The 24,569-nt window shown below is 32.9% G+C and overlaps 1 protein-coding gene across 1 annotated transcript in view; it reads left to right on the plus strand.

Annotated features, from left to right (window-relative positions):
- Positions 1 to 24,569, plus strand: part of LOC145241510 (PAX3- and PAX7-binding protein 1-like) — an 85,064-nt gene that overhangs the window by 7,718 nt on the left and 52,777 nt on the right. The window contains exons 2-7 of the mRNA XM_080104548.1: positions 4,521 to 4,702; positions 8,082 to 8,196; positions 9,830 to 9,962; positions 14,738 to 14,856; positions 20,686 to 20,762; positions 22,868 to 23,058. Of these exons, the coding sequence (XP_079960674.1) occupies positions 4,521 to 4,702; positions 8,082 to 8,196; positions 9,830 to 9,962; positions 14,738 to 14,856; positions 20,686 to 20,762; positions 22,868 to 23,058 (817 nt within the window). The remainder of the gene's footprint in view (positions 1 to 4,520; positions 4,703 to 8,081; positions 8,197 to 9,829; positions 9,963 to 14,737; positions 14,857 to 20,685; positions 20,763 to 22,867; positions 23,059 to 24,569) is intronic.

Consider the following 24,569-nt stretch of genomic DNA (forward strand, 5'->3'; position numbering starts at 1 on the left):
AGTCATAGCACTCCTTCTGAAACCAAGCCTGGGACTTTTAACTTGTGGGCTGGTGCCAAGTCCTGCTGCCACACCCAGGGTCTGCCAACGGCCACCTGATTGCATAAGAGGATCACCACATTCTTCAGCACATCCAGGTACACTGTTACCAGCAGGAGTTCAAGGACCTCAACAAAAAGACCCCAATTCAGCAACCAATGGAAAAAAATGAAAACTCCTAAATAAAACGAAGATTACTTGGTGTATAATATAGTTCTTTCTTCTGAAAGAACCATCAACGACAAGCAGTTGCTGTGCAAGAAGAGTCAAATGCCGCTAATGCTTTGTACATTTCAAATTAAGATTGGCCAGGATTGGTTTACAAGCTTTTTTATTTCCAGAAATTTAATTTCCATACTTGGATTAATTTTCATAGTTTTCTTCATGTTAGTATTTTTGTTGATTTCCAATAATTCTTTTTTGCCTCATGCTTTCAGTTATCTTAATTGAATTGGTTGTTTTCTATGACTAATATACTGTCGACTGTGGTTTGTTAAAAGCAAGTTTAAATGTTGAGAGTGATTAAAGTTAATCATAGGGATTTTCTGAATGCTAAAGACAAATTTGGGTCAAAATACCTAAAAAAAATAAAAAAATAAAAAAATAAAAAAAATAATAAAAAAATTCCACTTTTCAACTAGATATCTCATGAAAAATATCCATGAACGCAATTTCAATGAGAAAAGAAAATAGATTGATTCCAAATACATAGAATATCATTTATCTACAGAAATCAGCAATATTTCCTCATTTTACCCCGAAATCTCATGTCGTGTCAGTTTCTTTTGGTTCCAGCCACCAAAAATGGAGTTTTCAAAAATTCCTTTGGAATCTCACTCAGGGCACTAATTGACACCAAAAAGGAGACTGCACTTGAAGATAGACCTTATTTTCGACCTCATGCAGCCTACCCTTACAGTCAGGAGATTCAAACCCAGTTACAAAGTCACCTTTGACTATTCCGTCTGGGCCAACATCAATTGCCACAGAAATGGCCTTTAGTAAAGAATACAACAGTCGCAATGTTATTCTATGTATTTTCAAATAGTTGATTTAATTTTCATTAAAAAAACCTACAAAATTGAAATGTAACATTTGTCAGGCAAGTTTCACTACCAACGTTGAGATCCTTATTTTGCCTCAGTTGAAACGAATAGCTCTTCTTGTTTTAATGAGCTCCTAGGACCAACTTTCACTCCAGACACAAAAAATCTGAATAACTTGGTCACATAGCAAAATATATGTAATGGACTACGCCTGTAGTAAAATAGTGAAGATGGTATCAATATTATTATCCACATGGTGATCGCAGATTGTTTTAGTATAAACTATGTGAAAAGCAAACAAATTAGAAATGTGAAACACCAAAATGTAAGAATAAATGCATATAATCAAATCAAATCTAACTGCAACAATTGCAAGAACAAGGGACAGACATGTGTTTAGTTCAATCCACCTTTTGATAAAAATATCAGAATGAATATCCTTAGAATTTTCTTCAAAATTTTAGAAGACAACTTTACAGTCCCACTCAGATATAGCAAGCACTTCAATAAAAACAATTAGAAATTTTTACTCCAGAGTATCTAACTTGGAACAAAAAATAAGCTCTAATGTAATTAAAATAAATATAACTAAAAAAATAAAATAATCTTGTTGTTCTGTGTCCCAAATATAACTGCCTTAATAGAAATGCATGCCTTTTGAATGCTTCATGCAAGCATAAGAGCATCATTTGCAAATATATAATTAATGTATACATCAAGACAATTGAAGTAGTGCTAGTAATACTGGTGATAATAATGTAATAATAGTGATAGGTCAACTCTGTTAGGTTTCCCTTTACCTGAGATTATATGTATATAGGTTCTATGGCAGGCCCTATTAAAAATACTAATGCCTACCGACCATAAAGATGCTTTCGATATTTCAAGGTAATTCTATTTAAATAGTCATATTTAAGAAACCAAACCACTTTTAAGTCCTCAAAATACCACCATTTTGTTTGGAAATGAATATCCTTTCTTAATAAATAATAATCTACATATGTTTGAAGACTTTTTACGAAAATAATGATAAAAATGTTAATGCTATGAAATGGCCATTTTGCGTCAGATTTTTTTTTACCCTCATGGTGTTTAGAAGCTTAGTACCACTCCCCTATGATTAATTTTGTCATGAAATTTGGAAAACAAATAGCAAAAACATCAATCTCACTTATTGTCAGGGTATGAAATTTTTACATTTTTTTTTTTTGTTTTAAAAATAAAATTTTAACATGTCTTTCAAACATTTTTTTCTGAATATTTTTTTAACTTCAAGTAATGATTAAATTAATGTTTTTATTATTTGTATGCATTAAAATTATAATTCTGTGTTTTCTTTTTTTGTTCAATAATAATTGTAACACATTTTCAGCGAAAGTAAACAGTTTTAGTAGTAGCAGTACTATTTACAACTTTTTATTATGGATTCTTTTCTACTTATTTTTAATAATCATCAGCCTATCTGATCTTATTGTTTATAATCATTTTTCTATTCACACCATAAATCTGCTTACCTTTCTCATAAATAATACTTATTTTAATATCTTAGTTTTAATTTCCTTCAGTATACATCTCTTCAATCCAAATTTCCCATACACTGATAACAAATACTTATATCCCCTATATAATAATATAATGATTTTATCTGTATATAACTCTTCTATTCAAAGTAAACAGATTACTAGTTATTTATGATCATGCTTGCAGCATTTACACTGGTTTAGTTAGGTTTGCTTTTTCCAACAAGTTCACCATATCCTGAACACTGGTTGAACATCCAAGGCTGCTTCTGTTTTGACTGCAAGCTATCTGCGGTTCCAGCAATGAACCCTGTAAAGGTGATGACCCAGAATCAATTCAGTACATTGCTTCATTGTCTTGAGCCAGATTTTGAATTGACCATTGCAACATTTCTTCCAGCCCAGTGATCATGCTGAATCTATGATTTCACGAATTAAGTCAATTGGGTGTCATTAAAGGGTGTGGCTGAAGCAAGGAGAGATTTTTGGAGGGAATAGATCTTGCAGTGAGCACAAACTGTACGGTTAGGGCTAAACTGATTCAGCATAGGCAGTGATGGTTCTAGTTTGTATAGGTCACTTGCAGTCATAAAAGGGAATGGTGCCTGGTAGATCTTGATTTTGATATTTAGCTTTATTTCTTTTCGAGACCAGAGCTGCAATCGAAGTTGACAGAAAGTGGTGTGAGCATTGCTGATGCAGTTGAGTATCTTTTTCCTCTTGGCCTGTTACAGTGATGATGGAGCTAAAATATTTGAACTGATTGACCTCTGGCCTGTTACAGTGATGATGGAGCTAAAATATTTGAACTGATTGACCTCTTCAAAGGTTTACATGTTGAGGACAACTGATTGTTTTTCATTTGGAAGAACACCTGTCATCAGTAACTTTGTCTTGCCGGCATTTATCTTCATACCTATCATGAAGTGTAAGATTGCATCTTGTCAATGGCCGATTAAATCTCAGTGAAGCTTTCACCCAATGTAGTGATGTCATCAGAGTAGTCAAGATCTGATATTTGTAAACCACGACTTATCATGAAAGTTGGCCAAGGCGTTCAATGTGATCCAGTCGATGGCATACTTGAAGAGCGTAGGCAAGAGAACGCATCCTTGTTGGATACCAGAGCAAATGTCAAAAAAGCACGGACTTTAATGCGTTTAGAGAAATAGTAGACTTTGATTAAGTCGTGCCATTTTGGGGGCATGCCATCAGCCTGCATAACCTTCTAATGGGTTCCACGGTCAACAGAGTGCAGTGGTGAAGTAAACGAAGCGTATGATAGTCTTTTGCTTCAGCAATGCTCGAGTATTCTTCAAGGAGTGAAAATCCGGTCAGTACATTTGGCTCTCATTCTGACAGCAATGATTAGGTGAAAGTTTTCAGTAATTTGCAATTGTATTGGTATTGATTGAACCTTAAACCTCTAGAAAGTGTCACTTAGAACTGAATTTACTTAGTACTTTATCCATTAAGCCATGGGTCCTTGTGGAGTGATAGTCACTGATTTGTTTGCTTGGCGACAGCTTGTGTGTTTTTGTTGATGCCGGAAAAGATATTTTGTTTATCTGGATTACAATTTCTCAGAAGTTTACAAACAAAAATAGTGGGGAAAATGCTTCTCCTGCAAAATACTAATTTGCTAATGATGTAAAAAAAAAAAATACATGCATAAATAGAAATTTGTGAAAACTCATTGAATTAAAAGAAAATAGTGAATTAATGAGATGTCATTTTGTAAATCATTATGCATATTAAGCATAATATGTACATTGTATGGACATTAAGGATTTCAATCTAAGTATTTCAAATATTTATAGAATTGACTGCTAATTTATGAATTTGAAAATAACCTTCTAAATTGAACGAATCCTCAACTTTGACAAATGACTATTTTTTTTGCTTTGAATTTCAGATGATGATGAAATATTCCAAATCAAAAAGTCAAGTCACAGTAAACGGATAGCGAAACAGTTGAAAAAGGAAAGTCTGAAAGAGAAGGAGGAGCGGAAGAAAGAAGAGATTGAAGCTGCTCCAAAACCTGCTTCTCCAGTTCCTGCCAAAGTGGCTCCTGTTAATACAGAAGAAAAGCTCAAAGTAAGTTCCACCACTTATCCTTGACCTTTTTTAGCACATTCCTATTTACTTGCCTTCTTATGAGACAAAGTTAGACATAAGTTCAGTTCTTTATGTAAGTGATGATCAGTTCTCCCCTTCTAAAAAAAATTGGTATGACAAAAATAAGTGCCCCAGTAAAAACAAAAAGGATTTCTCTTATTGTCAAAAGTTTTGATATTTCAATGTTTACCTTTTAAAATGATATAATATATATTTTATATACATTTCATACAAATCTAGCTAATAAAGTTATTTTGTTAAATTTTCAGAGTCAGATCCAAATAGCATTTAAACTGACACATCAAACTTCTAACTAGCCAATTTTTATTTGTTATTTTTGTACCATGTTATTAAAAATATAATAATGTGTTCTGCTATCATTAATTAAAAAGAATACTTAGTCCAACTCAAAAGGCTGCTAATATGAAACATTTTTAAATAATCACTTAAAAATACAAATAAACAAAAAAGGAAGACTAATATTTTAGATTGATGAATATCATAGAAGTTGTCTACCTTTATGTGCAAACAAATAAAAATTATAATTTAAAATGACTTCTCTTAATTCTGGGTAATGCTAGTGATATATAAAATAATGATGTTACAGAATTGTAAAAAAATCAATTTTTGTATAGCTTAATAGGGTAATAATTTTTTTGTATTAAATCTTCAGCCTGAAAAAATATCCAAAGAATTTGGCACAAATGACTGGGAATTTTTTTTATTTTTTCTGCCAAGATTTTTAGGTTGTTCATATACAAAATAGAATCTTATTTTTCTTAATTTATAGAAAGTAATTTCTGATTGGAATTAAAGTTTGAAAGTTGAGTATATTTAAAAACAACTAGTTCTTGAAAGAGACACTATTTTTATAAAAGAACCACAAACTGGATTAACTTTAAGTAAAAAATTTTTTTTCTTTTTTATGAGCTTGTAAACATAGTATATAAAAGTTGCTAGTTTTGTAAACATCTACTGCAAACTGATAATATCATCAGCAATAATACTCTCAGCAAAACAGTCAAATTCTTGATCTTTGCTGAAAAAGGAACTGTTTTTTTTTGGGGGGGGGGTTCAGATAGGGTAATTAAAAATTGCTACTACAAAAGGAACAGATAGGGTAATTAAAAATTGCTACTACAAAAGGAACAGATAGGGTAATTAAAAATTGCTACTACAAAAGGAACAGATAGGATAACTAAAAATTGCTACTACAAAAGGAGAAAGCAACATAAAATTTTAATATATACAAAAGAAAACTGTTTCATCATGTTGAAGTCTTATTTATTAAGACGACAAAAAAGAAATAAGCCAGTTTATTTTGTACTCTGAAAAGGATTAAGTGTGACTTCTCTCCTGATAGGTTTCCAAATCTCGTAGAAACTGGTAACAAATTATTAATAAACCATTGTGGGAGTAAAAATCTTACAAAAATGTCTGTTTAATGGCATTAACATTTTTATCACTTTATTTGCTGGAAATTCTTCCTATATATGATGTAGATTATTATTTACTAATACATGTAAAATTATATTATTTATTACTTCACCTGAAAGAATATTATTAATGCATATGAAAGGATATTATTTATTAATGTATTTAAAAAGATTATTATGAATACATGTAAAAGGATATTATTTATTAATGCATATGAAAGGATATTATTTCTTAATGCACAAGGAAAGGATATTATTAATAAAGCACAAGGAAAGGATATTAATAAAAGTACAAGGAAGGGATATTATTAATAAAAGCACAAAGAAAAGATATCATTTATTAATGCACGTGGAAAGAGTATTACTTATAAATGCACATGGTAGGGTATTATTAATTAATTAACAATCTATATAAATATATATATATATATAAACGAACATCCTTCGCCTTCGGATCAAGATCAAAGTGTAGTATCTGTTCTTCAGATGCTGCACTTCAATTTCTTGTTCTCTGTCAGTGGAGGAGAAATCCTTCACGACTGAGACAATTTTTAATTTTATTCCTTTTCTTCACATTAAAAAACTACCCTGGTGTCTAACTCTGTCCCGTGGGGAGACATTGTAAATAGGAACAATATATGAATTTATATATATATATATATATATATAAATTCATATTTCTGTCTGTCTGTCCGTCTGTTTGTTTGTTCACAATTTGATTAATACATACAAAAGGTCCATTACTTTAATGCTTCATTCATTCCTATATATAGTATAATTCTTGCCAAATATATGATTAAGAGGTGACCTCATTTGCATATTACATTAAGGAAAATCAATTTTATTAAATAACGGTGTTAGTTATTGTCTATAGTGAGAGAATTGTTTTAAGTGTTCTATTTAAATTTATTATTTAAATTTGATTTATATTGATAACATTTAATTTTATTTATTTTTACCATCGATTTTTTTTTTTATATAAAGCGATTAGAGTTATTTCCCCTGACGCTAACTTTGTTCTTTTTGTTTTCTTTTTCAGCGGATAATCAAACTAAAAATAATTCACACAAACTTTCAAGTATCATTTTTGGAATCAGTTCAAATAAAATAATTTCGGTTAACACAAATTCTACTTTGGTATTTGGAAACTGAATTATTTACAGTTTGCTTTTGTTGCAACAAACCATTATAACAAATCTTTCTAGACTGAGGGAGCATAAAAGAAATTCGCTTAAACTGGAATATAGTCATAAAAAGGTGTTCAATATCCAGAGAATAGCTTCTCTTCATATCCCTTCTGCCGAAATATTTGGTGGAGAGTTTGTCACATACTTTTTTTTTGGGGGGGGGTACATTTTTTTGTTAGTAAGCTGACTAAGACAGCAAGTGTTTTATGTAGATTGTATATATTATTTATATATTTGTATCCAATGTTCATATACTGATGATAGAAGCCACAGCTATTTATTATATGCAAATCACAGATCAACTCCCAAACCATTAGGCCCTGTCGGTGGGGCATTAGAATACGCCGACTGCCCCCCTGCAGAGGGTAAAAGTCCCTCAATGGGGGTCCTGGATATGACCTTCAGCTATATCCAGTGGTGAGGCCCCAGCTTGTGGGCTTTGGGAAGTGTGGAGCCACCCTTTAATTACCATTGCTCCCAGGTCCACTCTGACCCAGAGTTGTAGTACCTGTTAGGGTCCCAACTATGTGTTAAATAGAAACCGACGTAAAAACAACAAATATATTCTATTAAAAAAATTTTTCTTCAAAATCTTTGGATTCGGCATTAAATAACTCGAAAAGGGTTGATATGCCGTAAAACAAAAACAACCAACCAACCAACCATTAGATCTTCAAAATTCATTTTATTGTTTTTATTTGAAATTATTTTATGTTGGTATTTTATCCTCAATAGAAACTTCGAGAAGAATTATGTACTCTTAATGGAGATGAGGCCGTAGCTGCTGAAGAACCAGAGAGTGATGAAGAAACTCCAAAAGATCGTAAAATGTTACAGGCAGTCTTGAAAAGTGAGTTTTATGATTTAAAATGTATTTCTTTTTTCTATTCAAAGTTTTGATAATTTTTTACACTTTTTATTTTGTTATGTCTTACTTCATCTTCCAAATGTCATCCGTCAATTAGCAATTTTAAGGCAACAACAGGTTCGTTCTTAAGCTACGTTCATGTATAACATGATAGACCTTATGTTCTTTACGCGCACCAAATATGAAAGTTTGTAACGTTCCTCAAATGGTTATGTAGGATGTTGCTTCTTATGATAACTACTCATGGTGTAACAGATAAAATACGAGATGAAATTCAGTTTCTCTTCTGAAGGTTGAAAGTTAAATCCTCAGTGTGAGTGCTATGAAGAACACAATTGCAACTTCTACCTAGTCATGCCTGATGGAACGAGAGCATGCTACTCCTGTGGACTAAATAAAGGATTCTGTTAGAAATTTCATACAGATTCTGCAATTCAACTGGGTACACATGAAAAACGTCAGAGATTACATCAACTGAAATGTTGTACGAGTAACACTGAAAATGAGAACGGTAGTCTGAATAATCCAAATTATACAAATTATTAATCCTCATTTAAAAAATTCAAAAACAGTAATCATTCATCTTCTCAGATCCTCTTGTTGATTTCATTAATGGAATAATTAATGCAATAAACATGTCAGATGTTTTTATTACATCAAAACGGTCAATAGGATGACTGCAACATATGTTGATGTCCAAGAAAATAAGACAGTATATGATTTTGAGTTGATTGTAGTATTAATTATTGTCCATGTTGATAAATTAAAATGGGTTTTGGTAACAGAGAAAAAAGAATAAGTAAAGACTTGGCTAGTTATGGTTTGTTTAGAAATCAATTTCTAAAAGCTGTTGAACAAATGTTAAATCAAATATGATTCTGATTATGGTGAGTCTTTTATTACTAGATGTAGAACAGTTGAGGTAGCAGGATCAGTTGGCAAAGGAAGACCAGTGAAAATGTGGAACAAAGTGATAAGGACAGATTTGAGAAGAGGAAAGATAAATAAAGATGTGATCAGAGATAGGTTTGGACATTAATTTTTCACATCAGTTATATACATGGCAGCATGTATAAGATTAATTCTGATGATGAAGCAAATTGTGTTTGTAAGAAAGATCATTTTCATCAGTTAATACTTGGATTGAATGGATCCATCTTGAAATTGATCCTTTGTTTTACTTTGTTTTTTTACTTCTAGTATGTGATAAAATGCTGTAAAAGAAAATTGGTACAAACATGTTTTTATGCAGTCTGTAGTGTTCGTTGGCAGGCAAAAAGATAAGAAAAGAAACAAATGAATGCTACTTCTCTTTATATGTTTGCTATTTTGTCACCTGATATGCAAATGAAATGCTTCTGGTTTTGAATAAAAGGCTGATTTTTCAAAGACATAGGCAGTTTTGACTTTTGATGTTGGAGCAGCAAGATTTGACAGCAGTGTTACAAGTTTTGGAGTAGTGAGTTTTTATAGCAGTGTGTCAAATTTAACCCCAGAACTTGTTACTTGAAAAGTGTAGAATAGTTAACTCTTGAGTATTTAATGTTATTCTTTTAATTTGACCTTAGAAATACAACATGTTAATTTTTTTCTTCTCTTTCTTTCTCTTTGCTAGAGGGTGAAATTCCAGATGCTACCATGATCCACATGATTCGAAAAAGTCGTCAAATGGCCCGGGAGATGGTAGATTTCATTCCGGTTGATGAAGCAGGAGGTGCAGCTGAGGCCAATAACTCTAGACTTGTCAGGTAAGCATTCCCATCTTCCCACAGAGAATATTTTAAAGTTGTCAAGTGGAACCGGTCTTCCATTCTGAGTGAGTTTTGACCTTTACTGGGAGTTTTTTGGTTTTGGTCATAAGCTAAAGTTTAAAAGTTAAAAAAATGTGTGAACTCTCATATGAATGTTCTTAATATCTATTAGTCCTCGCGCGAAAGAGCAGGACAACAAAATGTTTTAAATAATAATAATAATAGAATAACAATGACTTTCGCTGGCGAGGACTACTATTGACCGTAACCAGTTATACAGTCCTTTTGAAATTTTCATCTCTATTTTTCTCGTTATGTACTGAATATTTGTCAATGAAACCTATATGAAATATGTTCCTTAATAAATTTTAACGATTTTCTTTTCTGAAAGAAGTTTAAAAAAATTTAATCTAAAAAAGTTATTTTAAAGTTTTTGTTAAAAATAATTCAGATTTTCTCATTATTCAGACCTATATTACAAAGAGGGGGTTGCAAAAAATGAGTTGTGGTGTGAGGAGAAATACAAACTGAAACAGAATATTCAGACCTGTAATAATACAAAGAGGGGGTTGCAAAAATGAGTTGTGGTGTGAGGAGAAATACAAACTGAAACAAAGTAAGGTATATAAATTGTTACTATTTAAAAACATTATCTTTCATCTAGCAATTAATGATATAGATATAAAATTTTCAATGATTTTTTTTAAAAAGTGCAACAGAATGTGCATTACATAAAATAAATCCAAGGTAATTTTTTGATTCAATTTAAATTAAATTTTTATTCCTTACTTTGTAAAATTTATAAAAGTGCACTTTGAAGATAAATAAATTTCAAATTGAATCTTGTACCTTTATTTTTAAAGCCTATAGTAAAAACATTTTGTTTAACAATTTTCATGCCTTGGATGAAATGCTTTTCTAACTTGTAATTTTTTTAATCAAGACCTTTCCCTTTTTTCTTTTCTTTTTGTCATGGGTTCATATTAATTGCTGCTGCTATCTGGGTCATTATGCAAGATGGCATTCATTTAAAAAAAATTTCTAATACAGATAAAAAAAATTTTTTTTTAATTCAACAACTGTTTATTGCTTATTTATCAATTGAAATAAAATAAATGTCTAAAATAAAATATGTATTAGATACATTTGAAGCCAAAAACAACACATTATTACGAAAATAAACATTTTTGTTTAAAATTTATGAATATATTTCGAAGTTACACTTCATCCTCAGTATTTATTTTCTTTTTTTTCTTTTTGCCATGGTTGTTGTTGGAGGATAGAATCAGTAAGTAGAAGCCTGTTTGTTGTTTTTCACAGTAGTATTTTCAAATGTCAGAACGGTGCATTGGTCACGTGGTATTCACATTAGGGGTGTGTGTTCCTTGATAGAAGCGTTGATTGAGTTTGAATAAAATAAAATATGTATTAGATACGTTTAAAGCCAAATGACCAATGCACCGTTCCGACATTTGAAAATACTACCGTGAAAAACAACAAATGGACTTCTACTTACTGATTCTATGCTCCAACAACAACCATGACAAAAAAAATGAAAAGAAAGAAATACTGTGGATGAAGTTTTACTTTGAAATATATTCATAAATTTTAAACAAAAATATCTGTTTATTTTCGAAATAATGCATTGTTTTTGGCTTCAAACAAATCTAATGCATATTTTATTTTATTCAAACTCCATCGACGCTTTTATCAAGGAACACACACCCCTAACGAAAATAAATGTCAGTTTTTATCCTAAAACCAACAAAACAGTAGATAACTAAAATAACAAATATTTCTTGCAAAAAATGTCATCTTAAATGATTTTCTCACTTTAAAACAAATTGAATAATAATGCATTTTTAAAGAAGCATTGGTTCTTATTGAGAATTCAACCTAATTACAAAAACAAAACTATAGAATAATTTTATGATGGATGTACCCATCATGGAATGGAAATGTCATATTCCAAAAATCACATAAATTAATCAAGTAGTTTTATTCCTTTAAAGTAAATCATTTTTAAGGAATTAATAGAAATTTGTTGGCATTATAATATAAATCTAATAAGTAGGAATTATTGTTGAGTTATCTGCTTTTGGTTCTGGCATTTTTTATTTCTTCATAATTGCAGGCAAGAGAATTCTCAAATGCTCATAAAATTTGATTTTCTTACTTAAAAACAATTATTTGATCAATTTATGTGATTTTTAGAATATGACATCTTCATTCCATGAGAGATTCGTACATCATAAAGATTTTTCTGTATTTTTTTTTTTTTTTTAAATTAGAATAAATCTCTCTCTCTCTCTCTCTTTCTCTCTCTGTATATATAAATATAAAAGCGAAAATGTGTGTATGTATGTTTGTTTTTTTTTATTTTTTTTTTATTTTTCTTCCTTTGAAGATTGTAATGCCGGGTATGGGGCAGCCAAACCAGCTGCCAACATTGCCCCGCTTTTTTATTGAAACCAACCGAGAGCTCTTTTTTTTTCTTTTGTATGTGTATTTCTGTGTCTGCTAAAACTTTCGACAGACACAAAAAAATTCACAAACTTGGTATCATATCGAAGCTCCATCCTTCACCCGAAAAATAGCGAAAAATTGGCCAAAAACGTTAATTTTGTCACCCCGAAATCGACAATTTTTGACAGAGGGGGGTCAACAAAAACCATCCTCTCGTGATGACGACCGGTTCTACGCATGCGTCAGATGACGTGATGACCTGATTTAGTTTAAATAGTTGAAGAACTGATTAAATTTCATGTATGTTGTGTTAGTTCAGTTGGTTAGCGCGTTGGGTCATTATCTAAACGTTTTGGGTTCGAATCGTGGTGTGAGATGTCTTTTGTTTTTTTGATTTTTTAAATTTAAATATTGAACCAGTGTTATTTAAGCCATTTTTCACGTAACGTTCGTTTTTCTGTTTTTTTTTTGTTTTTTTTGTTTTTGTTTTTCAGATTTTTACATTTAACATCGTTTGTTTGCCTTACGTTAGTTTTTTTTTGTGTTTTTTGTTTTGATTATTGTTTTATGATTTCCAGGTTTTATTGGGAGAGAAGATTCTTTCAAAAGACAGTAAAATTATTCCTTATAAAAAACTCTTAGATTACTTTTTTGCTTATAATAAACTACAATTCTTTCTTCTCTAACTTTATAATTTGTCGACGAATAGGCAGGTTTCAAGGAAATTTCTCTTAGGTTTCTACATTGTCATCACACATCTGCTCTCTAGTTTCACTAAACACAAACTGTCCAAAAACTGTTTTCAAATTTGAATTGGTTGAACACAAGCTAATTTTTTCATGTAATCAACACCTGAATCTGACTCTTGACCTTTATTGCCTGGCTTTGATGAGGCACTGTGTATATTTCCATTTGTTACCGGACCATGGCGAAAATGAATTTTGTCATACAGTCCCCAAATTTACACTAGTTAAATTAATCTTTACCTACAGCGTAGGCCAACAACAATATATAACATTATAGTCATTGTTTTCATGAACACAAGACTGTCAATGAAAAAAAAAAATATATATATATATATATATATATATCCATAAATCAACAGTTCTTAATAAACTTATATTTACTGTGGGTTATTGATTTTTCTGTTATTAAAAAAATAAAGTTTTGCACTAGCCAGAAAAATATCAGTTTTATCAAAACATATTTGTTTATTAAATATATTTCTCATTCTGTAGAATTTTAGCAGGTTCTGCTAGTTTGACATGGCACTAAAATCATCTCAATATTATACAACTGATGATAGAGCAGCTGCTCTAAGAGCTACCAAAGAGTTAGGGTTCCTGTACTGTCAGTTGGAATACAGCAGCCAGACAAACTATCAAACCAGTACCCACAAACCTGTTAGACAAGAGTGGCCTAGTCTAATAGCATAAACATATGTGCCAAACAAGTACCCCATACATACCCAGTTATAGGGGAAGGGAATAACACAGACGTATTGTGTATCATGTTTTAATGTCTAAAATGAAAATCCCATAATCGAGAATAACCTGGAAAAAAAATAATGATAAAATATAAATAAAGTACTTGTACAGTTTAATCAAGACATTAAAAAATAAAATATCGAAAAACGGTTATATTGTACGTATCTGTTATGGACAGATCTCCAGATCTCCAGAAAAAAAATTTCATTTCATTGAGTAGGTTTTTTTTTTTAAAGCAGAAAAACATGTTCTTATGAGAGCATGTTAAAGTCAGCCATTATGGAATTTGTTGAACACTCCACGGGAGATAACTCCATGTAAAGTGCCGAGACTCCCTCCCCATCTTTATTACTAGCTTTTCTTCCTAAAAATCGAACCTTTTGCTCCGTACCATAACAAATTGTTTTTTCGCTGTAAAAAAAAAGAAACTACTTGATGAAATTAAGTGAAATTTTTTTTTGGAGAACTTGATACGTGCAATATAACCTTTTTTTTTCGATATTTTCATTTTTTAATGTCTTGATTAAACTGTACAAGTACCATAAATAATTCTGTTAAGAGTTTACCACTCCCCTTGCTGAGACCTCTAAATATTGACATATTTCAAACAATATTTTCATTTTGTTTTGGGGTCAGTCTTAACTGTGGTCGATCTATTTAAATTTCTTTTATTTTTTGTACATTATGATCTATTTAAATTTCTTTTATTTTTTGTACATTAGTAAAAGAATACAATTGGTTTTCAAAAATGTCTTTGCATGATTTCCTATCTCAATATTACATTCCGATTTCCATTGTTTGCATTTGTTTTTACCTTAGGGATGACGATCATGACAAGTCTGATGATGATGATGAAGAAGGAAGAATTGATTTTGCCGTCAATCGGGCAGCCAGAGAAAGACAAAGAATGAAAGATGAATTTTTAGCAGCAGAGCATGGTAAGTTTCCAGACTAGAGAGAACTTTTACTTTTTATGGAATTTTTTTTGTTTTTTTTGTACAAATTAAATATTTGAATTATTATTATGCAGACTAATTTTTTCATTTTTGTTATTTTCACACAATTAACCTCCAACTTCTTCACGTGCATCTTTTTTTTTGTCGTTGACAAATTCAGAATCTATATGGAATTTCTAACTGAACTCTTTATTCACACAGATAAGTGTTAATCACATTATTCTTAGTTATCGTCTATATTAAAGATTAAACTTTCAACCCCAAGAAACTGTCACTTTAAGTTGATTATTAATCAATGCTTTTAACCGTTTCACCATGGTCCAAGGGATAATTCTAGTATGAACTTTGGAAACTTTAAACCTAATCTTGTTTTAGACTTATAATATTACAAATATTACGTGTGTGAATAAAAAAAATATATAAATCTTTATACATTTTTAACATTTTATTTCTTATATATTAACATGAAGGAATACAAAATATTTATAAAAAAAAAAAAAACCAACAGAATTTATGTCTGCTCCCTCACTCTCTGTCTCTCTGTCTCTCTCTCTCTCTCTCTCTCTCTCTCTCTATATATATATATATATATATATATATATATATATATATATATATATATATATATATATATATAAATCTTGAAATAAAGACGTCAATATTTCGTCTTTATTTCAAGAATTCTTTGGCATGATTGATTTGAAGAAATAAAATACATACAATATTTGAAAATATATTTGTTGTGTTTGTAATGTGAGATGGACTTTTTTGTTCTATTTCTGAACGGAAAAAATAGGCATTAGCATTCAAAGTGTGTATAGCGTTTATGGCATGAAATGAATTTTTTTGAAACCCAACAAGTGTTAGAGAATGGAGAGAGAGAGGGAAGAGGTGAGTTATAGTGTAGACACGTTGACTGGAAGTCAAGATCAGCTGATTGGATTGCGTGTGAGTCATGTGATCAAGTTAGCTGAATCAAGGAGATTTGGTTGGGACTTGGAAGAGAGCGGACGGCTTCACCGTTATCTCCTCCCCTTCACTTTTAAATCCAATGCTCTGAACTAATGTAAGCAAGTGGTAAAATAGCTTAGGCATGATAAAATTCTGAATTTAACACAAACGGGGATTTATTTTTTTCTCCATTAGAAGAACTTTATTCAATATACTTAATATCTACAATTACTATATGCTCATTTGTACTAAAAAAAGTGGCCTCCTTGCTATCTATATCAAACCATTGAATATAGATTATATTTTTTACTTTCAACTATATTTGTAAATGAAATGTACAGTGATCTTAGTTATGTCACTAGGACTATTTTCTGAATAGATACAATGCTTTGTTCCTGACCTTGATGACTGCCTATAACTACGAATTCCGACTCGCCATGTACTAATTGTCTCTTATAACTGTAAAAATACCACTGCTGGTTAACTACGTATATCCAATATATACTTTACCTCCAAGACGACTGCCTTTGTCTAATTTGCATGTTAAATTTAAAAAAAAAAAAAAAAAAATTTTTCCTTCAAACTAAACTTTACTTGAAACTCTAAATTCTAATGTAACGCTACTGTATTCTGTAAGTTAATATCCTCTCTCTTGAAAACTAACAATTTGCTCTACTCCCCATGCTACCACTAAAACTCCTACATTACACACGCTTTTGTAGTTTTCAGCCTTTAACCTTCACATGCTGACCACTTAATAAGTCATCACTAAACATCTATATACTTCTACCTCTAAGAGATGCATTAGTAATTCCTATCCAGTTAGGTACTTACTAGCCATAGTATGTACTCAGATTTAAAGTGATCTACATTACATAACAATATGTCTCTTCCTTAGATAGTTTTGCAACGATTAATACAAAACTGAACCGATACTCTTTGTTATGCAAAATACTCCACAACTCTTAAATGAAAGCTGAAGTCCTCTTTCATTAGAAGAGGAAACATATTTAATACCTACTTCTATTTATTCGCATCTACTGAAAATTTGCCCATATACCTACTTACTTAATTATATATACGGAATACGCCATAACTTATAATTTACATCCAGTTATACCTGTACTCTATTGCACTTACATCCTAACCCTCCTGTCATCTGAAATATAGTCTGGGCACAAAAAAAGAGAGAATTTTTAGTTTAATTCTAAATACCTAGTCATACTGTAATGTTATCCTATTCCTAAGTTAACATATAAATAAAAAAATAAATAAAAATCTAAAGGAAAAATTCTTAAACCACATACTAACAAACCTGCTTGCAAATATAGTTGCTTCCACTGCATGAGCTTTACTCACCCCCTCTTCCAGTAACAAAGAAATAGCAATGTCCCTAAATGACTTTGAGGAGTGTAACTATTCAGTAGATATATAATCTCTACAAACTAACTCAGAAAATATTAACTAACCATGCAGGGTCGCAGAAATACCTGGATTAGGACCCAGACGCGGAGCAAACCCTCCCAGTGCTGATGGACCCAGTAGATCTTTCCAGATCATCTGTCTAGGAGAAGGAAAACTTTGAAACCAAATCTAAAGGCGAGGGATGCCTCTCCAGTCTTGGATGACAACCTTCCTAGAGCTGGTGACTCAAACAAATTACCGGTTTGCAAACCTAAACTGCTTAAGGAGTAGATAGGCTCTGTCTATCGCCCAGCTCCCATACTCTTTCTTTGCCTATTAGCCAGGTGCAGAGGTACTATCATAGGGATTCGACAGAAACACTTGGTGGTAGATCTTGTTTCTTGACTAGGGCGACGAACGCCGTTTTCCTCACTCCCGACACATTCCATCTCTCTAAACTGGGTACTTGGGAGTGCTTGAGTGCCACATATGCCAGTGCAATTAGATTGGGTTGACCTTCGTCTGGGTTGAGGGTACCGGATTGACAGTTCCTGGCTGCTGTTTCCGACTGCTAGTACAGGAGCCCTAATTCTTTGGTAGTGCTTAGAGCAATTGCTCCATCAACACAGTTGTATAATATCGAGATGTTTGTAGTGCCATGTCGCGCATGGAAAGGGACCCTACACTCATCCCCGATAGGCTTTCCTGGTGATGGTGAGGCCACAATCCTAGTTGCTGAAAGGTCAGCTGATGGTCTATTTGTGTTGCATGTCTGGTATTCTGCATAACCACTTGTTCAGCACCCCCTTACCTGAACTTGAAACTCTTCAAAAAAAAAAATGACAATACAATAAAAAAAAAATTATGCTTAAACCAGGCTTAGGTTCAAACAAAATCAACTTGCCTCCTCCCTTGAGGCTTGCATTCACGAACATCCGTGGGCTTAGAACTAATCTAGATGATGTTGAAGCATTTCTCCTAACAAACACCCTGGATATCTTAGCACTAAGTGATACGAACCTACACTCCTCCATCCCCTTTAATTACTTTAACATGCTTGGATATCTCCCACTCTGCTGTAAGGACTCTGACCGACATATGCATGGACTTGGAGTTTATATTTGTAATACCCTCCCCCGATTAGAGAAACAAACCTAGAATCGGATGAGCAAGCCTTTATGTGCTTTAGACTTAACATGCAACATAACATTAGCTACTTTGATTTTCTCTATCACTCTCCCTCGACCCAGGACTGCACCCTAATAAACAAAGTCTCTGACAGCATAGATACAGCACTCTCCCTTGACATTAGTGCACAAGTGCATGTATTTGGTGACTTCAATGTCCACCACAGAAACTGGCTTGGATTCTATACTTACGCAGACACAACGCATAGCTTCTCTATATCTCGCTCCCTATCACAAATCAGACCAGCAAGAACAACTTCTAGATCTGTTTCTGACCACAGTCCCCGATAATTGTATAACGAATGCCCACAACCCACTTGGGAATGCTGATCATGCAGTGGTAAAGGTCGAAATTGCCCTAAACTCTAGAGCCAAAACTGAAGAGGCATTGCTCAAAACAACAAGATATTATAAAAAGACTGACTGGGAAGTCATCAGGGATAAATATCTTTTCTCTTCCTGCTGAACAGTGCACAAATGAGACCACTGAATGGTTCAAAACAGCAATTGAAGCACATGTTCCCACGCAGAAATGTTATAGCAAGCCACACTCTCCCCACTGGTTTACTTCTACTTGTGCAACTGCCATTGCGCAAAGGCAGCATGCATACCACAGATTTAACTGACATAAGTCTAGTTCAAACAGACAGAAGTATATAGAAGCTAGAAGTAATGTTAAGAAAGAAATAGCGACAGCTAAGAGAGAATTTACTGAAACCACTAAAAAACGCATCAAAGCACAAAAATTAGGAACTCGTGACTTCTGGAAAATCTACAACAGTGTAGTAAATAATGGGCAATCAACAATTCCCCCACTAACCAACAATCATGAGGTTGTTTACTTAGCAACCGAGAAGGCTAACATGCTTACTAGTCGGTTTGCCTCTAACTCCACACTGGACCCTGCTAATGACCCCCTTCCTGACTTTCCTTTGCAGACAGACACCACGCAAGATGATCTGAAAATCACCCTATCTCAGGTGCATGCTATCATAAAAAACCTTGACACTCCAAAAGCATGTGGACCTGATTCCATTCCGACTATACTATTTTAAAAAAGTGCTTCGCCGAAGTAGCTCCAGTTCTCTTCTAACTTTACAACAAATGCCTTAATGAATTTTGCTTTCCAGATTGCTGGAAAACTGCTTCTGTGGTACCAGTTTTCAAGAATTCTGGCAAAAGAACTAACCCATTAAATTATCGCCCCATTAGTCTCCTCCCACTTTTCGCCAAAATATTTGAGTACATAATTAACCAAGCTCTAGTACATCACCTTACAGATGCTAAACTTCTGACTGACTAACAATATGGATTTAGGCAAGCCCGTTCCACAGCAGATATCCTAACTGTAATCTCTGAACGTATATATCATTCACTGGACAAAGCAGGGGAGGGTAGACCCTTATTATTCCTAATATTCATAAATGACCTCCCTGACAAAATTGCCTCTGAGATGGGTATATATGCTGATGACACCACACTCTATAATAGGCACGACAGGAAAATAAATGAACACATATTTAAGGAAATTGCAGAAACACTAAAGAATGACCTCCAATCTGTAGTGGAATGGGACAAAAATGGATGGTCACATTTAATGCTGCTAAGACTGAACTTGTTTCCTTCAATAATAACAAGAAACCTTCTCTGCCACCAATAGCAATAGCCAAAGATTCATTATCTGAAAGTACTTCTTTTAAACTCCTCGACCTAACGTTCACAGGAAACATGAGTTGGAACAATTACATTGAGAGCATTGCCAGGACTGCTGCGAAGAAGATAGGCTCTCTCTACCGTGCTAGAAAGCTACTAACGCCCCGAAAGTATCGTGTATCTCTAAGGCCACCATTCACCCATGTATGGAGTATTATTGTCATATTTGGGATGGTACATCTGCTACTAGTCTCTCGCTCCTAGACAAGATCCAAAAGAGAGTCTCCAACTTGATAGATCCTGATCTAAGCTTCAGCCTCTGTCCCACCGATGAAATGCTGCATCCCTCTGCCAGACAATAGCACAGACACTAATTTAACCCATAATTGGGGAGGAAGTATGCCATATATATATATATCGTGTGAGCAGAAGGAGACTAATTTTAGATTTTGTCTTTTTATTGTTTTTTTTATTTAACTGGCTTTAAAACCTTTTCTTGATTCAAACAAATTTACCTGATCTCAACGGATCACATTTTTTTATCATGTGTATTTAATTTTATGACTGTTTTTTTTTTTTTCTTTCAATTTAACGTCCCAAATTGTATTACTTACAGGTAGTGATCAAGAAGGAAGTGATTTAGAAAGCGGCTGGGAAGAACAACAAATACGAAAAGCTGTTAATATTCTTCAGGTATCATTTTTTTCTCACAGCTTTTTAAACATTCATTAATCTATATATATATATATATATATATATATATATATATATATATATATATATATATATAAAAGGCAAAAGAGGCATGCGCATTTCAGCAAAGGCTTTTTTCGCGGTTGTTCTGGGGGGTGGGGGGTTTACTATGTTTTAGAACTTTTTGTATACTCCCTAGATTATAATATCTATGATTTGCAAAGGAACGTCGTATTTACATTTATTTACATCGACTTTTATAAAATTTACGCTATTCTATCCTCAGGCAGCTTCCCGGCTTTTCTGCAGGGATGTCCAGAAAGCAATTAGCTTTGATCAATGTGGGGGAAACCCCTCATAGCAGACAATTGCCATTCATTTGGACACTCCCTTTTTGTGGGGAGCTGGTTTTGCCCAACATCATGGAGTGACAAATAAATGAAACGGCGGAAAGCTGAACTGGCCTTCAGCCAACATTCATTTCTGCACCTGCGTAAACTCATTCACTTAGCAAGTCAACTTTTTGATTGACATCGCTAAATTTGAATGCTTTTCACTTTTTGTTGCTTCATAGCATAGCGGTAAGATGTCACGTTTTCTTTCACTTGCTTTTCCGCCTTCGTGTCACCACATCACGGGTTCAAGCCTGCCTGTCTACTAACAATTTTTTTTATTTCTTTTACACCTCCAAGCACCCAGGCAACACCGGGTACCCCCACTAGTTCTTAATAAAGGCAAAATTTAGCCTAATTGTGTAAATAATTATGTTGCTACTATCCTCTCAGAATTGAGGCCAGTTTCATAGCTGCAATGAAAACCATCTTTACTTGTCAAATTATTTCTGCAATTAATACATATTAAAAAAGAGGAATGATTTATTCAATCAGCCACGACTTGATCATCTAGTGATTTACAAGGCCAAGAGGGGGAACCAATAAAGACACTTATATACTTATTTTATAAGCGCATGCTTTGTTATTTTAATGCTTGTTAGACCATCTCAAAAACATTTCTTATCAGTTCAAGCTTCCATACTAGCCTCGTCATTATTATTTACCACCGCTCTCTAGTCATATCTTGCATAAAGTTAGACTAAATATCAGCAACATGTTTTTCTCACTATTTTATCTTTTACAAGAAGGTCACCCAATTGAACTCTACTGACTTTTCCATCTGCAAAACAGCCTGCTTAATCCTCAATGTATGTACTAGTTATACACCTTAATATCTAATAAGGAAAGTTTATGTCAGTTATATGCATAGACCAGCTTCTAAAAATCTCTGGGATAAATAATTGTTGGTATTGGCAACAGAAAAGATGGTATGTATTATTTTTTAGATGACGATCAATGATTTAGAATTTAGACTATCTAATGATTTGTTTTGCACTAGCTTTTGTAGACAGGCATGCAGGACAACAAAGTGAACCACATTTAATTATGCAAGTAAATAGTTTTGCTGACAGGTCAATAACATTTTGGACTCCATATCACCATGGAGTTTTCATTGTTTGAAAAGTTGTATAAATAGAAACCAAATTAAGAAAAATCAAATTCAAGATGATCAGTTTGACATCTATTTTATATTCTAGCATGTGTTGGACAACTTTTTGAAATTGACTTCTGCAATAACTTATTTTTAACAAGGTTTCTATTTCTCCCTCTTTCTCTTAAATCCTTCCTTATCACTTCTTCCAATGTTTTCCTTCACTTTCACCCTGATAGTTGACCCTGTTGCCTCAACATAAGATATAAGACGTCTGCTTATGAACCACTCTCATCCATTCTTTCACTGTGACCATACCAACAAAGTATTCTGTTCTGCACACATCTCTCTATACTTTCTAAATTACTAAATCTTACTTTGAGATCATATCTAAGCCTGTCTTGGCTCGTACTACACATCATATCATTCTTATATAATTTCTCTCCATGCAACACATCTCCTCAACCCTCACTAACCGAGTTTCACTTCTATACATCATCACACATACACGCATTTCATAGACACTTCTTTTAGTCTACACTAGTCTTGTTTACAAATTGTCTTCTATATGTATTAAAAAAAATTTTATAATCTTAGATTTATTTTATTTTTTTCTCTAGGTATCTCGAGATGATGAACTCCCTACGAAGTACACATTGCCTGCAACGGACAAATCAGATCCAAACTATGCGGCTGATCAATCTGCGTTTATTAATGAAACTGTCAAATCAAACTTTCAACCCTTTTCTCTCACTTCAAAAGGCTCTAATGAATTAACCATAGAATTGATTCAAAAGAAACTCAAGGAACGGTAAGTAAGTTTATTTATTTGGTAAGTACAACATGCCTACACATTGGACATGGCGAATATATCTGATCTTATGACGTGGAGGCGGCTGGCAACGTAAGCGACAAAGAAATGTTGTCTGTTTCTGAGAATTTGTAATGATGTTTCCGGTAGGTATTCTACCAAGTTGTTGCTTTATATCTCCAATAACAAATTTTTATTTTTGAATTTGAATAAATTTGGTCTGATTATTTTGCAAAAGTTTGTGTGTCCTCATTAAAAGAGATGTTTTTTAGGAATAAGTATTTAGATTCACAGTTGTAAATATGATTGTGATATAAGCCCTTCCAACTATGAGCAGAGAATTTAAGTTCTGACTTTACTGAAATATACAAATGAAAAAGGCATTGTTGGTGGGGGAGACGACTATTTTTTAAAGAATTAGAAAAATGAAATTCTACTTTTTATGTAATTTTTGGGTATCCTTATTACATTTGGAATTTTTTGGATACTTTTTCATGTACCTTTACTAAAAGGGTTTGGGGGAAAAACAAAAATAATGATCATAAATTAATGAACGTAATGTATCTGCAAAAAAGAAAGTGTTTGCAAATGCATGTTTAGTGGTTTGTATTTACAATGAAAGTTCAATATTTCATTAGTCTGCCACGAATTTAAAAATTCTTGAAATCGGTCAACTGCATCTCAGTACAAACCAATCAGTCTTCTGTGCATCATAAGTAAGTTGCTGGAATCTGTGATAAATAGCAAAGTGATCAACTACATCAGCAAAAATAACTTACTCAGTGACATGCAATATGGTTTCCGTCCTGCTAGATCTACAGTTGATATGCTCACACAGGATTAGTAAATCTTTTGACAGGAGGTTCATACTTAGAACAATTGCTGTTGACATATGAAAGGCTTTTGATAGGATATGGCATAAAGGTTTACTTCACCAAATTTCCAACTACAGAATAGCTGGAAATGTCCTTTCAATTATTAAATCCTTTCTTTTTGATAGGTTTATAAGAATAGTCATTGATGGGCAGAAATCAAAAATTCCATTCTTGGCTCAACTCTCTTCCTGATCTTCATCCATGATCTCCCAAATCACATTTTTAGATCATTTGTAGACGTTTATGTAGATAACACTACCATCTATGACAACACTGACCAAGATCTTTGATTCTCTCTCTTTTGACCTTGAGCATGTGGTGCAATAAAGAAAAAGGTTAGCTTATCTCTTTCCATCATCAACACTGTGATCCTCATCTGACCCCAAGTGAAATGAATGGCTCCCATCTTGGAGGAGCACCATACTTCGACAAGCTTCTGGGACTGACCTTCACGCCTGACCTGAAATGGAACACATACATCAAATCCGTTGCCATGGTCACCGGAAAAATGGTTAGATCATTCTATCACTCCAGTATCTCCTGATGCAATCTTGTACCTGTATAAGAGTCAAATATATCCTAAGGTGCCACATCTGGAGAGGAGCTCCTCAGAGTATCCTTTCCTGCTTTGATCAG

The sequence above is a fragment of the Euprymna scolopes genome, chromosome 20 (assembly GCF_053919585.1).
Source record: "Euprymna scolopes isolate OS-2025 chromosome 20, ASM5391958v1, whole genome shotgun sequence".
NCBI classification, from domain to species: domain Eukaryota; kingdom Metazoa; phylum Mollusca; class Cephalopoda; order Sepiida; family Sepiolidae; genus Euprymna; species Euprymna scolopes.